The 16,445-nt window shown below is 44.7% G+C and overlaps 1 protein-coding gene across 1 annotated transcript; it reads left to right on the top strand.

The window, feature by feature from the left end:
• The first annotated feature begins 11,327 nt into the window (after positions 1 to 11,327).
• Positions 11,328 to 15,792, top strand: Dusp6 (dual specificity phosphatase 6). Its single transcript, XM_076854927.1, has 3 exons — positions 11,328 to 12,196; positions 12,813 to 13,250; positions 14,307 to 15,792. Exons 1-3 carry the CDS (start codon positions 11,797 to 11,799, stop codon positions 14,612 to 14,614), a joined length of 1,146 nt encoding a protein of 381 aa, XP_076711042.1. The 5' UTR covers positions 11,328 to 11,796; the 3' UTR covers positions 14,615 to 15,792.
• The last annotated feature ends 653 nt before the right edge of the window (positions 15,793 to 16,445 follow it).

Here is a 16,445-nt window from a genome sequence, read left to right as displayed (position 1 = left end):
CTGTTAGTTTCTTGATGGCAGTATCCCCATATGATCTGGATTTTTTATTGTTTTTTTTAATCGCTCAGAATATCTTTCCCCAACTCAGAAAATATATTGAACATTCTTTTTTTTTTTTTTTTTTTTTTGTGGGAGAAAATACTAGGGATTGAACTTGGGCTCACTTGACCACTGAGACACACCCTCCCATCCCTTTTTATGTATTTATATTTGAGATTAGGTCTTGCTAAGTCACCCTGAACTTGTGATCCTTCTGCCTCAGCCTCCTGAGTCACTGTAATTACAGGGATGCACCACAGTGCCTGGCTTGAGCACGGATCTTTTAAAAGGTAGATGACAAAGTCATTTTGGCAAAACTTAAAGCGGTTGCAGTCTGTTGCACCTTTTGCAATAGACACGGATGATACTTTGCCAAAAAGAGGACAGAATTCCAATGCAGTCCATGGCAGTGAAATGGAGGTCTAGTTGTGGGAAATGACAGCAGGGGGCAAAGGCATGACCAGCTGCCCCTGCCTGTCAGAATGGACTCCAACCTTAAGGCCAAAGTGCAGTCTGAAAACATTATGCCCAACTCAGTGGGCGAACCTCCTTCTGATATATCCCCTCAACTCAGCAATAGGAATAACAGAAGCAATATCCCCCATACTGTTTTTTTTTTTCCCCCAACAAGGTCACTTAAAAAATATTTTTAAATATTTTTATTAGCTATAGATGGGCACAATGCCTTTATTTGTTTATTTTTTATGTGGTGCTGAGAATTGAACCCAGTGCCTCACCCATGCTAGGCATGTGCTCTCTACCATTGAGCCACAACCTCAGCCTCCAGCCCCCACACTTTTGTTCATAACGGAAAACAGCCCTTTCTTTTTTCTTTCTTTAATTTAATTACTTTTATTTTATTTTTTACACAAATGGAGCATAACTTTTCATTTCTTTGGTTGCACATGATGTAGAGTCATACCATCGCGCATGCTACAGCGATGCAGCCACCTCAGTGTTTATAGTAGCTCAATTCACAATAGCTAAACTGTGGAAACAGCCTAGATGCCCTTCAACAGATGAATGGATAAAGAAACAGTGGTATATATACACAATGGAATACTACTCAGCCTTAAAAAAAGAATGGAATTATGGTGTTTACAGGTAAATGGACAGAGTTGGAGAATATCAGGCTAAACAGTTCTTTCTTTACAAAAGCTCCCTTTGGAGAGCAGTATTTCTAACCAAACAGACTATACTGGCACTTTCATCCAAAAGGCAATAGTCCCTTGGATTGAAAATGCTACTTCCCAGGTGGTGAGTACTAGGTATTTCTGTTCAAGCTCCTCTGCAGAGTTCCTTTGATGCTTTTACTTCCGTTGAAATTTTTTTCTGTAAGTTTGAAATTTTTATAATAAATATGAGTGGGGAAAGCAGTTTCTTTCCTCTGAGCAGAATTACTGGGACTGGCATTTACAATAACATTTTCCCTCTTTCCTGGCTGTAATTACAAGCATCTCTCAGTACCTCTCTGCATGAGGTAAGATAAGTATTTTGTCATCTCCTATTAATAGGGAGGTATTCTGAGTCACAGAAAGGCTAAGTGACTTTTCTAGCCCCAGAAATAAGAAAACAAAAACTAAGCAGGTTGATTACTAAGTACATTATTTTAGGAGGAGGAGGACAACCGTGCCAAGGTAGCCTCATTTTCCTGGACAATTATAATTGCTTCCTAATTGGCTTTCCTACCCTCAGTTTCTCTCTCCAATCTTCCCACCCCCTCATTACCAGTATTATATTCTGAAATCATGTCACACCCTTGTATAAATATCTTTGATGATTTCTCCCTGCCCAGAAAGAAAAAAAAAAGTAAGGAAGGAAGGAAGAAAGGAAGGAAGGGAAAACTCCCAGCTCTTTCCAGGGCTCTAAACCACCTTGCCCATGCTCAGCTGTACTCCAGCGGTCATGCATGTCCATCACTCCAAACCTTGGCTCATGAAGTCTCTCTTTTTTGTGGAGAGTACATTTCTTCTCTTATCCCTTAGTGTTATGGTTTAGATCCTGAATGTTCCCCTAAAGAGCATGAGTTAAAGGCTTAGCATCCCAGCCTATGGTAGTATTGGGAGATGGTAAAACCTTTCTGGTGGGGTCTAGTGGAAGGGAGTTAAGTCAACAGTGCTTTTGAAGGAGATACTGGGATCCCCACATTGTCCCCCTCTACCCGCTCTCTGATTTCTGGATGTCATGAAATAAGCAGTCTCCTCTGCCACACACTCCCACCACAGTATTCTGCCTCACCACAGACCCAAGAGCAAAGGGGCCAGCTGACCATGATTGGAAACCATGAGCCCAAATAAACCTTCTTTTAGTTGATTTTTCTCAGGTATTTTGTCATAGTGACAGAAAGCTGACTAATACTCAGGGATGGGGAATTGGTATCTGCTTACTAATAGATATTACTCAGATATTGCCTTCTCTGGGTCACTTCCCAATGCTACCCTGATTTCCCCATGGTAGATGAACTACTTCCTCCTCTTGTCTCACAGCACTTCCTTTCTATTGCAATTGCCACATACTATGTTACATTCTAGCTACCTAGGCATGTGTCTAACTTCCCCAATTAGACTTATTTTTTTTGTGTGTGTGACAGCAGGGCCTGAATCTTACTGATTTTCATCTGCTCCAGGAGTCAGTCACTTCAGTCCCAGTCATCCATTTGGTTCTCAATAAACACTTGTTCCTGTTATCTGGAGAGACTTTCTTTCAGTCAAACACCACAGGCAGATCTGGGTTGTTTCAGGCTTCCTGAATGAACTCAGAGCATATGTCAGTTCCTGAGCCATACCTTCAAGGACAAGTGGATGAGATCTGTTTAGCACTGTTTTCCTGTTATGAGGTTCAGGTACTTCTGATTCATTTTTCAGTGAACCTTCAGGAATATTTCTACACTTGCTGACCAGAGCTGATGGGTGAGGAATCCTAATGTTGGGGATATCAAAGCGTGGGCCACCTGTATAAATATTCCTGGCTGCTGGATAGGGGCCCTCCCCAGTTCTTCCGAATCACAACTCTTGTGAGGGAGGCCAGGATGTGGACTGGAAGCAGGTACCTCCAGGTGCTGCTAGATATTTAATTTTGAGCCCCACTTGTCTGACTAGGAAGTCTTATGCTCACTGGAGATGTCCCCCTGGACAATAAATGAATGAAGATGAGTATCATGAATCTGCCTCAGTCAATGGTCTCAGCTCAGGTCACGTAAGCATTCTGCAGCAGCTTCTAAAAAGTACCTATGTCTAAGATCTGCCATAGAACAATTTAATCAGAATTATTGGAGATGAGATTTGGGCATCTTTATTTTTTTAAATGCTTTTCTTCTGAGCTGATTTGGATGTAGGATAAATATGATTCTTCTAATCAAATTCAGGGTCCTTGAACTGAAATGGCTAGAGGTTCCAGATTTAGGTTATGCTCCACACTGTATACTGCCTCACTCTAAAAGTAAATCTCATAACAAATTTAATTGAATTTTTAAAAATTCTATCAGAAAGGTATGGCCATTTAGGTGGCTGGGAAACTGTCCTTCTCTGTGCCTCAGCACTCTGATTAACAGCGCTTTGCACAAAGAGCCCTGCTGAAGCTAACAGAGCAATGTTCCAAAGTCAAAGCTGAAGTCTTTTGGTCTCATTGGGGAAGGAGTCTAGGCTCCAAGGCCAGAGGCTACATTGTTATTAACAGAGCTGGACTTATATCTGGTCATGTCACATGTCATAAGCCCAACCATTTCCAACAATAGAAATGATTCTAACATGTTTTATGTTAAATTCAAAAGCCCTCAGGTCATCAAAGCTGATTCACATTAAAGAATGTCATAGCTGGGCTGGGGTTATAGCTCAGTGGTAGAGTGCTTGCCTAGCACATGTGAGGCACTGGGTTCAGGACCACATAAAATAAATAAATAAAGATATCGTGTCCATCTACAACTAAAATATATATATATATATATATATATATATATATTTTTTTTTTTTAAAAGAATGTCATAGCTAAACCAGGTGTGGTGGCCTATGTCTATAATTCCAGCTACTTAAGAGACTGAGGCAGGTGGATCTCAAGTTCAAGGCCAGCCTGGGCATTCACTGAGATCTTAAAAAACAAAGGTGGGGTCCGGGTAGGGTGTTGGGATGCAGCTCAGTGGTATACTACCACTAGGTTCAATCTCCAGTTACTACAAAAGAAAAAAACAACTTGGAATCACATGAGTAAAACTTATTACAGAAACCACACAAAGCAGGTGGTTTGTGTACTTGAGGTTGGGGAAGCTTTGACATCAAGGCTTCCAGCAGTCTTCTTCACCCACAAATGGAGAATTCCTTCCAGTCATGGGAGAGTGGTTCTCATACCCAGCTCTGAACTACCTCTTCCCTCCCGACCTACACCTGAAAAGCTTCTGAAGAGCATGAAGTCAGAGGGAGGAAGGAAATTCCCAGAGGGTGAGATTACTCATTGGCAGAACTAGAAAAGCTTTGTGTGCTCTCACAAGCAAAGGTGAACCAAGATCACTTAGAGAGGATGGACACTTGGTTCAGGCCACATTTTCAATTTAATGTGGATTGATTTTCTATTCCCAATTATTCCTAAATTGATACTAGGGTTTTTCATGATAGAATCCTTTCCAACAAGGTTTATTAAAATGTATTAAAAGCCATGTGTGGTGTTATCAGTAAAAACAGGTAGCAGTCAACAAGTTACTGTTTTAGGACTGTTCTTACCACTGTACAACTATAACTTATTAACTACCAGTACTTCATGGAATCATATTCCCATTTACAGATGAGAAAACTGAGGCATGGGGAGATTAAATATTTTCCTGTAGGGTCATATAGCTAGAAAGTAGGTGAGCCATGATTAGAAACCAGGTTAGTTTGACCCCAGTTTGGATTAGCAAGTGGAAATTTAATGAATTTTATAGAAGCTGCCATTATATAACAGGTTACATTCATAGTTGGCTGCACAACATGCTCTAGGTCCACTATTGTAGAGGGCAGTATGTACTAAAGAGGCTTTAAAGGGATGGAGGTATGAATTTGGGTTCCAGCATAACTCTCTGACATTTGAGTGCTGGGTTTTCCCACTGTAAAACTATAGTAATATAAACCCACTTTGCAGGGTTATTATGATCGATTTAACATGTATAAGGTGGGGTTGAATAACTCTAACCATCACATTGCTGTGTGCATGATATATCAAGATATAACTTTCATAATTAATCTACCAATAGCCTAAAGCAGTGTTGCTTAGACTTGAGTTCAGGGGTTCCTGGGGTTCCACCACTAAATTCTTGAGGGATATGTGAGTTAAGTTTGAGAAACTGAGCTAAAGTACCCTTCATTTTGCGGCACAGTCATTTCCACTGACTGCTGAGACAGGGTGGCAAGAACACATTACTTAGAAAAATAACGAATTCTCTTACACAATAGCTGTATGTGTGGCTCACGGATGTATAAAAAAAGGAACAGAAAAAAAGTCACTAAACATGATCCCACAAGAAGGCACTAGGCAAATCTTTGGCCTGTAGATGCAGCATGGCTAATGTCCAGGATGCCACACACATGGTCCATGACCAGGGAAGGCTATGCCTGGAAAGCATTATAAGCCATGTTTCCATTAAGGACTATCACTGGGGCTTCAGAAATAGGACAATGGGAAGGAAGGTACTTTTCTAATAAATAAATAAAAGGCAAATAAGTTCAGATGTACTGCAGAAATGTCAACATCCTGATGGTTTCTTATATATGCATTTATATAGGCTTTTACATTTCCTACTTTGTGAAAATAAAGGATGAAAGGAAAGAATCAATAAATGTTTTCCCAGTGGAAGAAATGGAGCTAAGGCATCTGAAACAAGAAATTAACATTATCTTTAAATGAAGTTCCTTGCAAGAGACTGTCCACTTTCAAAAGCTTATTCTGAAAAACAGAAATGTAAGATAGCTGACAATGACTATTACCTTTAAAAAAGCTTAGTCAAATTGGCTCAGGCCTTAATTTCACAATATAAAAGTTTATATTTTCCTTCATGCTGTACCATCCTAGCAAGGTGGGAACGTCCCATCCTGTTTATAGGAAAATTCTCATTACTCCCCTTAGATGTGTCTATGGATGGGTGACTATGGCGCAGCTTAGCAGCTACCTCTTCTTCCCTGCATTTTAACCTAACCTACTTTTCTGCCCGCCACTCCACTGTTTGACTTGACATCCCGAACAGTGCTCAGTAAGTGCTCAGCAGGAGCACAAGAGTAACTTGTGCTCAGTAAGACCCCACAGCTCCTCACCAAGATGCACGGAGCTTTCACATGAGAAGCACTTTGATTGTAAAGCAGGATCTACAGTTCTGAGATGTTCTCCTGGTACTGAGTTAGGGGTTATCTGAAACTGTTTTTACTCTGTGCACAGCCTATCAAATACATATAATCAGTATTTCCTATTGTAGTGCCTCAGGCCTCTTGGGTTCCTCTGTTCAGACTTTTATCTTTTTTGTTTGTTTCTTTGTTTTTAGTACCAGGGATTGAACCTAAGAGAGCTTAACCACTGAGCCACACACCCAGCCTTCCTTCCTTCCTTCCTTTATTTGAGACAGGGCCTTGCTAAGTTGCTGAGGCTGGCTCTGAACTTACCATCCTCCTACTTCAGCCTCCCAAGCTGTTGATATTAGGTAGGAACCACCACTACTGACTCTTGCTATTTTCTTGAGGCATTTGTCAGGAGACCTCAAGGTAAAACTAGTACACCCCGTATACCTTTAAGTCAGACTGTTTCACACTGTATCCTTTCAAATACTGTTAAATTTGGTTCTGAGGTCACTTTGAGGGCCTTCCTGAGACCTCCAACAGTGAATCTTAAATAGGCTACAAAACTACTTTTGAAGTAAGACCTTCCAAAACACCCTCTTATTTGCTGAAAATCTGTTTAACTATTTTCACATGATATGTTAATAAATGTCATTCTATTCAGAGATTACTCCAAGAAGATTAAAGGTCATGCTAACTCATGTGGGTCTTGTAAATCCCAGTGTCCTTAAACTCAGAAAAATTCCTGCAAACTTGGGCAGCTTCCCAGTGGAAATTCATAACCAAAAGAAGTTTTACTAACAACTTTTAAGCTTTCCAGGGAGAAACACCAGGAGGAATGAAAAACCAGGTATACCTTGCATTTTCACGAATGCAACACAAGGAAATTAGGATCCATGAAACTGCACCTCTGTATTTGAGAGAGTGGGTCAAAATGACTTGCTGTATTCTCTAGTCCTTAAAGACAGCCCCCTACACATGAATGACATCCCAGAAGGAAACTGAAGCCTCTGAAATTATGGAGGCCTGTGGGTCTTCCTATCTCTAGCACCATTATCTCCTGAGAAAGCTTTTCCTGGGAGCATGTCCAGAAGGACCTTGATGGTGACATTCAAAGCAGGATAAACAGCAACAGCTTAATGGAGGAATGAAGCAGTGATTTTTAAAAAAAATCATTTTTTTGTACCTACTTAGTAACCTACACTTTTGAGATGTTATTGTGGTTGTTTCTAATCCTTAGTCCTTTAGGGTAAGTATACATATTCCCTAGGTTTACACATTTCTCAGTTCCTTTCCTTGCTTAGTTTTTCTTTGTAGCACTTCCACTTGCTAACATAATTGTATAATGATTTAGTTATTATTTGCCCTTACTAGAAAGTTCAGTTCCAGAAGGCAGCTTATTCTTGTCTGTTCTAGTCACTGCTTCTTTCCTGGATCCCTAGAATAAATGATTGCATGAATGGAATGAAAGTGAAACCTGGAGAGGCTTAGTGACTTTCCCTCTGTCAGACCATTAGCAAGTGACAGGAGAGAACATGTGAACCCAGGTTCATGTGGGTAAAGATAGTTGTGAACTAGATCTAGGACGTATTTACTAATGAACAGATCACTAATAAAGAGCTCTGTGCAGTTGAGAAAAACCACTGGAAGATAAAAGGAATAGGGAAAGAAGCCTAACTTTCTCTTTGACATTTGTGGGGTGGGTGCAACAGGCTACAATGAAGCCTGGCAGTCAAAATTCAAAATGCAGTCCTTGAAATTCTTCACATTTTGGCAGAAACAGCACCTGAAGGTGAGTGAGGAGTCCACACACCTCTATGATCTGTGCACATGGTAATCCTTTATGGTCTACAAAGGGGCTGACTCCAACATTTGCTACTGAGTAACCTCAGGCAAAAATCTCTGTGAATGGGCATAATTTTAGATGGGTTTTCTGAAGACTGGCCAATTTATGCATGTAAATAGAAATAAGGCTGTGCCTACCATGTAGTAATTGTCCCATTCACACTATTTCTATTATACCAGTTTGATGTGGTTAGAAAAAAATATTTAAAAAAGGAGATCAGCAAGAAGTTAGAAACGTAGCTGGGACCACTTTGTTAACTTTGAAATTCTGAGCCCTGGTCTAGGAAAGCTCCTACCTTGCTTTATAGGTAAACTATTATGGATTAAAGTGATTACAGTAGTCCCTTTGGAGAGGTTTCCGGCAGGTGAGTGAGATTCCGCAGGTTGTTAGGCCTCAAAGGGCATATTTGGGATGGAAAGAAACGTCCCAAAGGGCTCAGGCCACTTTGCAAGTGCTTCGTTCAGAATAAAAATTAAATCAACAGTTAATGGCATATCACCACGTCAGAGCATTTCACTGCACCCTATGAAATAAAAACATACAAGTCAATGTGTAAGACTAATTTACACGAGTTAAGATGAAACAAAGGTCGCACGTCTGGGGGGTGGGATTCAAACTGGGGTCGCCTTACTTCCCTGACCCAAAGTCCTTCATGCCACGCTTAGCACCGAATGATCTGAATGTTATTTAATAACATGTGCCTGGAAGGGCCGAGGTTCCCGTTATCACAGGGTTCAGAGGCAGGTAAAACTAAATGTTTCCATCATCCGGTTACCCAGTGTTGCAATTATCCTCCCAAATCCCTGCTCTACTCAGGTAACCGTACTTTAAAAACAGGTAAGCCGAAACCCAACTTCCCTCCTTTCTTGTTGCAGGTCCTGGGTTGAAAGGTGTGCTGTTCTCATCCCGGGGTAGGGCATCCTAGCTCTTAACTCCCTGGACTCAAAGACTGAAAGGATTTGGGGGTGGGAACATAACAGATGTGAAAGAATGTGGAGGGAAGGGCCTAAACTCGCGCAGACCGCCCCCACTGGAAATGGAAGCTACCCAGTGAAATATGGGCGTATTGTTCAAAGGGCTGCCCAAAAAAGGCGCGGAGAGAGGCGGCAACCCCCACCTTTGCCGAACACGCTCCCCTTCGAGCTGCCTGCCTGCAGCGGAGCTCCAAAATTGGCAACTTGGGCCTCGCAGCCGTCTTTTTTAGTCCACATTTCCCAAACCAGGGAAGAGGCGGGTGACTGAAAATGCAAATTGCAGCGGGGGTGTGCGCAGGCAGCTAGTGGGTGCGGGGCGTCGGACTACAGAAGACCCCGTGACCTGAGGCACCCTCTCTGCGTTCGCAGAGGTTGCAATGCGAAGGGAGGGAAGCTCCTGGAGCCGTGGGCTGCAACGCCCGCTTCCGCCTCCCAGGCAGCTTTTGGACAAAGCGTGGCCTCCTTTCCGCCCGGGGTTAGGGAGGGGAGGCCGGATTAGGACTCGCGCCTTCCGGCCACAGCCCTACGGCCCCTCCGCTCCCGCCTGCCCTACACAGGTGGTTTTCCGCTCGGGAGGGGCAGGCCTCGGCACTTTTATATAACAATAGAGCTCTGCGCTCAGGGAATGCGACTCCGGGCCACCGCGGCCCCCGCCTGGCCACACCTCCATCCGGCTCCTAATCGCCCGCTTTGCTCGCCGGCGCCTCCGCTGAGGGCAGCAACATCCCCCTCCGCCCCAAGTTACCTGCGGGCTGTGCAGGGCAGCATCGAAGGTCCCTGCGACTCCCCGCACTACTTGGGAACCAAGGGTTCCCCACAGATTTCTTCCTCCCCTCTCCCCCTCCCCAGTCCCTGGTCTCCATCGAATCCAGAGTTCGGCACTCTGCCCCGCACGCGTCCACCGGGTGGTACAAAGCCCACTCTCCCGCCCCTCCCAACTCGCGGGTGGGAAGGCGGGGGCAGTGGGGCGGTGGCAAGGAGCGCAGCGCGCAAGCGCGACTGGTTCTCCTGTGGCGCTCTCCGCGGGACAGGGGAGGGGGCGGCGACGGGAGCAGAGGAGCGGGCGGTGGGGCAGGGCAGGAAGGCACCTCTTTGACTTGCCCATCTACAGTAACCAATCTCTAAGCCAGCATATTGAGCCCCCGTAGCCTGCGGGCTTTGCTGGAGTATTTCTCAATGCCTCGCCGGTGGCGGGGAAAGGCTGGTTGTGCTCGGCGCATTTTAGCGCACTTAACCCAGGCAGCCCTGCTAGACCGGCTCTTCCGCCAGAAGCCGAACTCCTTGCCCAGAAATGGTTAAAGAGCACGACTCCCTCAACGCGTGGTGGGTCACTGTGGCAGGGCGGGAGTTTGGTGACTTGGGTCCCCAGAACAATAGCTCATAACGCTTCAGCTGCCAGACAGGAATAAAAGCTTCAGACTGCCCAAAGAGCTTTACCCCGCGCTGCACTCCCTACTGTTTAAAACAAAACGCTGGGGGCGGGGAGGAGGCTTTCGATTTTCTGGATAACCAGACGTCCGTTTGGTTGCTTTAAGTTGTTTCAACAAAATCCCGATTTGTTTCTAAAGATGTTGGATTAGCATTTAACACATCGTCGGTCACTAAAGCCCAGGCAGTTCACCAGTCCCAACACAGCCTCAGCTAAAAGAACATCAGAGCAAACAGAGCCGGGCTTTTAAAATTGGCAAACAAATGCCACACACCGCCAAAAAAAGAGGGCGGGGGGTTAAGGCGAACTTGGGTCCAAATGAGTTTGAAGGGAATAAAAAGGAAGAAAGTCGGTACAAGTTTTCCGAAAGCAGGCTGGAGAGCACGAGAGTCGCAAACAGGGGCTTTTGTGCATGCTAATTGCACCATTTGTGTGCAAAAGTTCCGACGCGAAGTGTGAACTCTCAACAGAAGGAAACATGAGACAACTGAAGTGCCCTGGTTTATGTGCCCTGCTCCTCCTCCACCGCCGCCTCCTCTTCTTTCTCCTTCCTCCCGCGGAGCCCGCTGTTGCAGCTTGTTTGCACTGGGGCTTATCCGGAGCGGAAATTCCTTTCCGTTTTTGTGAATGACAAACTCATTAACAATTCATCAACACAACCTGTTCCAGCCGGCCCGTCCCCACGGCAACAGCCCCTTCCGCAGCGCGCTCATTGGCTGGCTGGGAGAATGTATCCATTGAGACGCTCGCTGTTTGTATCCATTGAGGAGCTGCCTCGCGCTGGGGGTGTGCGAGGACTGAGTCCTAGGGACAGTGAGCAAATCGAGTCTTGAATAATCCTGGGAGAAAGACGCCAGGGTGGATTTGAGGTGCAGTCTTGTAGGGAGGGATTAGGAGCCTCTAGACTTTTCCCCTCCTCTCTCAGTAGCGAGGAGTCCGAATTAATTGGATTTCATTCACTGGGGAGGAACAAAACGGTCTGGGCAGCTTCATTCAGAGAGATTCATTGACTCCGAGAGCGAGCGGCTGCAGCCGGCTACAGAGACTGCGGGCTTCACTTCAGTCTCGCTTTCTCCAACCGCAAGCTAGCCTCGGTTTTGGAAAGGTGAGGCTGAATTAAACCCCGCTCCGAGAGCGGCGGCTTTGCTCAGCGCGCTCGGCCTATGCCAGCCCGGAGGGGCGTCTGGTAGGCACCCCGCCCTCTCCCTCAGCTCGACCCCCATGATAGATACGCTCAGACCCGTGCCCTTCGCGTCGGAAATGGCGATCAGCAAGACAGTAGCGTGGCTCAACGAGCAGCTGGAGCTGGGGAACGAGCGGCTGCTGCTGATGGACTGCCGGCCGCAGGAGCTGTACGAATCGTCTCACATCGAGTCGGCCATCAACGTGGCCATCCCGGGCATCATGCTACGGCGCCTGCAGAAGGGCAACCTGCCGGTGCGCGCCCTCTTCACGCGCGGCGAGGACCGGGACCGCTTTACCAGGCGGTGCGGCACCGACACGGTGGTGCTCTACGACGAGAATAGCAGCGATTGGAACGAGAATACGGGCGGCGAGTCTGTCCTCGGGTTGCTGCTCAAGAAGCTCAAGGACGAGGGCTGCCGGGCGTTCTACCTGGAAGGTACGCGTCCCGGGTGTTAAGCGCGTAGGGCAGGGCAGGACAGGGATGCGGGGCTACGGGCTTGTGGGCTGGGCGCACGGGATGAATGCTTTTGCTTCGCTCATTTGGCGTTTGAGTCGCACTGCCCAGCTAAGGGCTCACCGCCGGCAAAGTGGGGGCTGTGAACCGCGCGCGTTCCGCACGGGAGAACTCGGCCAGCCTGCACTTAACGTTTCCGGCCATAGGGACCCGTGTTTTCTTTCTAACGATTTCTGCGTGTTCTTACGGGGAACTTCCTCCACCTTTCCCTGTTTTCTATCATTCCATTTTGAACTAAGATGTGCAGGTTCCTGGGGGTGCATGTTGGCCACCGCCAGCCCTCTCAATATTCGGAAAAGTTGCCATTTTATGCGTTTACCGGTTTAAAAAGATAAGGGTTTTCAGGGGAGACGACCGGGACCCTTCCTTTCATTCCCAAAGGTCCACGCTGAAATGTCTTCTTCTCTTACATTTGACTCTGCACGTAGGTGGTTCGTAGGGTGTTCCTGGTGGTTCCTGCACCCAGCTGCGGTTCTCACAAGCTGTGAAAACTACTACAGCATCTCGGGTTACACTATTGCTTTTCTCGTTCTGGCAGGTGGCTTCAGTAAGTTCCAAGCCGAGTTCGCCCTGCACTGCGAGACCAATCTAGATGGCTCGTGTAGCAGCAGCTCGCCGCCGTTGCCAGTGCTGGGGCTTGGGGGCCTGCGGATCAGCTCCGACTCTTCCTCGGACATTGAATCTGACCTGGACCGAGACCCCAATAGTGCAACGGACTCGGATGGCAGCCCGCTGTCCAACAGCCAGCCTTCCTTCCCTGTGGAGATCTTGCCCTTTCTTTACTTGGGCTGTGCCAAGGACTCTACCAACTTGGACGTGTTAGAGGAGTTCGGCATCAAGTACATCTTGAATGTCACCCCCAATCTGCCCAATCTCTTTGAGAACGCAGGAGAGTTCAAATACAAGCAAATTCCCATCTCGGATCACTGGAGCCAAAACTTGTCCCAGTTTTTCCCCGAGGCCATTTCTTTCATAGGTGAGACTAATTAACTGTCCTGGCTTTTGACTTTTAAATGCAAAACTCGTGGTCATTCATAGAATTTAAGCTGTTAATTGTTCTTGGCTATTTGCTAATTTGTCCCAGGCAGGTATCTAATATTCCTCGGGCGTTCTTAATTCTGGCTTAGTACTTGCTAAGGAGAGAAGTATCTTTTGACAAGTCTTCAGACCTCAGATCCATCTGAAACACTCTTTTGAAAAGCTCATGTTTCTTGAATCTTTCAATTCAGGCATTTAACAGGGAGGCTGTTCATAATCAGACAACAGATTTTGCCCACCCTCTTTTAACTGAGAGTGAGGGTGGAAAAGACTGGATAGAAATATTCACTGTAGATGTGTTGCTTTGTAATTTAAAAAGACCTAGGAGTTGTTTTAGGACACCAAGTTAGTTGTTGGAAAGCTCTATGAATGCTAAATGTTATTCAGTTGAGTGATACTGTGATATGGGGTAACAGTGAGACAGTGTGGGTAACCTGATCCCGGCAGGAAGAACTGTGGGCTGGAAGCCTGGGAGAAGTGAATCTCCAGGCATTGTAGTGCATTTCCTATTACAAAGGAACTCATTTTCAGGCCATGTCGACATCCTGTTCCTCCTAATGGGTTGTCCCCTGTGACTTCCCTCTCTCTTTTAAAATGCCTGAATACCTCCATTGTTAGCTGTACAACAGTTGGGGAATAATTTAATAGACCCTTGCAGTCTGCTTGTCTGTATAAAAGGCATTCATGAACATATTGCAGGGTTTCTGGTATTCACATGCTGAGGCAAAGAATGCACACATTAAGGAATTTTTTGTTGGTAGAAACTTAATACAAAAGCTCTCTTTTCAGAAAATATCTGAAATATGTAATTGTGTTCAGTGTACATGTTTATTTCAGTAATACATTTTCTGCTGCCTGCAGGGCTCAACTGCCACACACGATTGTTTTATAGTCCCCCCCCCCCCCACACACACACATTCAGGTTTTAGACTCATCATTGACAAAAGGTGGTGTTCAGCCTACTGAAATATTGCTTTTCTTTTTGTGTTCACAGATGAAGCCCGGGGCAAAAACTGTGGCGTCTTGGTGCATTGCTTGGCTGGCATTAGCCGCTCAGTCACTGTGACTGTGGCTTACCTTATGCAGAAGCTCAATCTGTCCATGAATGATGCTTATGACATTGTCAAGATGAAGAAATCCAACATCTCTCCTAATTTCAACTTCATGGGTCAGTTACTAGACTTCGAGAGGACGCTGGGACTCAGCAGCCCCTGTGACAACCGGGTTCCAGCACAACAGCTCTATTTTACCACCCCCTCCAACCAGAATGTCTACCAAGTGGACTCCCTGCAATCCACGTGAAAGGCCCCACACATCTTGCTGAGATGTGTCTGTTCCTTCCGCAGTTTCTCTTGGCAGCATCAGCTGGGCTGCTTTCTTTGTGTGTGGCCCCAGGTGTCAAAATGTCACCAGCTGTCTGTATTAGACAAGGTTACCAAGTGTGGAATTGGTTATTACAAAAGGAGAGATTTGTCCATTCTATTTGGAAGGACAGGACTCGCTGTCTACATACAGGCAGTAGGTTTGCTCTGCACCCATGTGTACAGCCTACCCATGCAGGGACTGGAATCCGAGGACTTCCAGGTATATAGGGTAGGACCAAATGGTAGGGTTAGGAGCATGTGTTCTTTAGGGCCTTGTATGGCTGTTTCCTTTTGCATCTGGAACTAACTATATATTGTCTTCAGTGAAGACTGATTCAACTTTGCATATAGAGGAGCCAAAGAGAGATTTCAGCTCTGTATTTGTGGTATCAGTTTGGGGAAAAAAAAATTTGATACTTCATTTGATTATTGTAAATATTTGATCTTAAATCACTTCACAGAATGTTTGGATTGTATTTTTTTTTCTTTGATGGGTTTAAAATGATCCAAAGGGAGAAAGAGCAGTATGCCACTTCTTAAAACAAACAAAAAAAGGAACATTTTGCTCTTTTCTAATCCAAAGGGTATATTTGCAGCATGCTTGACTTTATTGTACCAATTCTGATGACATTTTCATGGACATTATCACTAAGACCTTGTTACGGTGCAGTCTTCAGTCTTTCATATATTTTCCTTGTGATTTTTTTCTATTAATGTAGTTTGACTATGCCTTATCTTTGTAAATATATTGGCTTGTGTTGTCTTAAAAGGGGATATCTTGGACAGACACCAAAATCATGGGCTCACTTTTTTTTTTTAAAGTTCAGCTGTGCTAAACAGTTTATTACCTCTGTACAAAATTCTTCAGGGAGTGTCACCTCAAACGCAATACTTTGGGTTGGTTTATTTCCTTTTTTTTTTTTTTTTTTAATTTGTATAAAACTGGAAGTGTGTGTGAGAGCATGGGTACCCATTCAATAGGTGGAATGCATCTGATTGTGAAGAAGGGAGAATTAAGTTGCTCCATTACGTTCGTGGTGTAAAGTTTTGAGCTGGAATTTATTATAAGAATGTAAAACCTTAAATTATTAATAAATAACTATTTTGGCTATTGAATGTGTTTCTAGTTGTATATGGAGTGACTTAGAAAATTTTCAGCCCGGGCCTGATAGAGCCTGATAATTAATTAATTGGCTTGTAGGAATAGCTGGATAAAGTTTTTGTTTTTAAGCTGTTTCTAGAATGTTTCTTAGGTACAGTTTATGAAATTCATGTTTTGCTTCAAATCAAAATGGCATCATAGAATGGATTGACTATATCATGTTTACATTTTATATTGAATATATTTAGGATTACTTAAAATATTATTGCCCCCAAAGAAAAAGAATGTCATGGCATATACCTTGCTGAGGTATACAATTTGAATATTCATGAACAGCCATAAGAAGGTGTGCCAGAATAAGGTGATAGCCACATGTTAACCTGTCTGATCCATACTGTCAGAAAGATGTATGGGTAATCATTTTTCCAGGCTGTTGTTACTATCTGGCAATTCTACAAGTTATCCTAGCATAGGCACGATGAATCCTGGAATGTGGTCCTCCTTTTTCCCTTATATGCACGTGGCATATACTGTTTTCTCACTGAGCCTGGATGTGACTTTGAATTGCACATTGGCATTTGAGATGAAACTTGGCCATCCTTGTTTTAATGTGCTTTTGTGCTTAACTGGTTTAAAGTGTAGGTCAGAATCCCCTATTGAACCTTTG

Source organism: Callospermophilus lateralis, chromosome 4, assembly GCF_048772815.1.
Source record: "Callospermophilus lateralis isolate mCalLat2 chromosome 4, mCalLat2.hap1, whole genome shotgun sequence".
NCBI classification, from domain to species: Eukaryota; Metazoa; Chordata; class Mammalia; order Rodentia; family Sciuridae; genus Callospermophilus; species Callospermophilus lateralis.
This window is presented reverse-complemented; position numbering and strand designations above follow the sequence as displayed.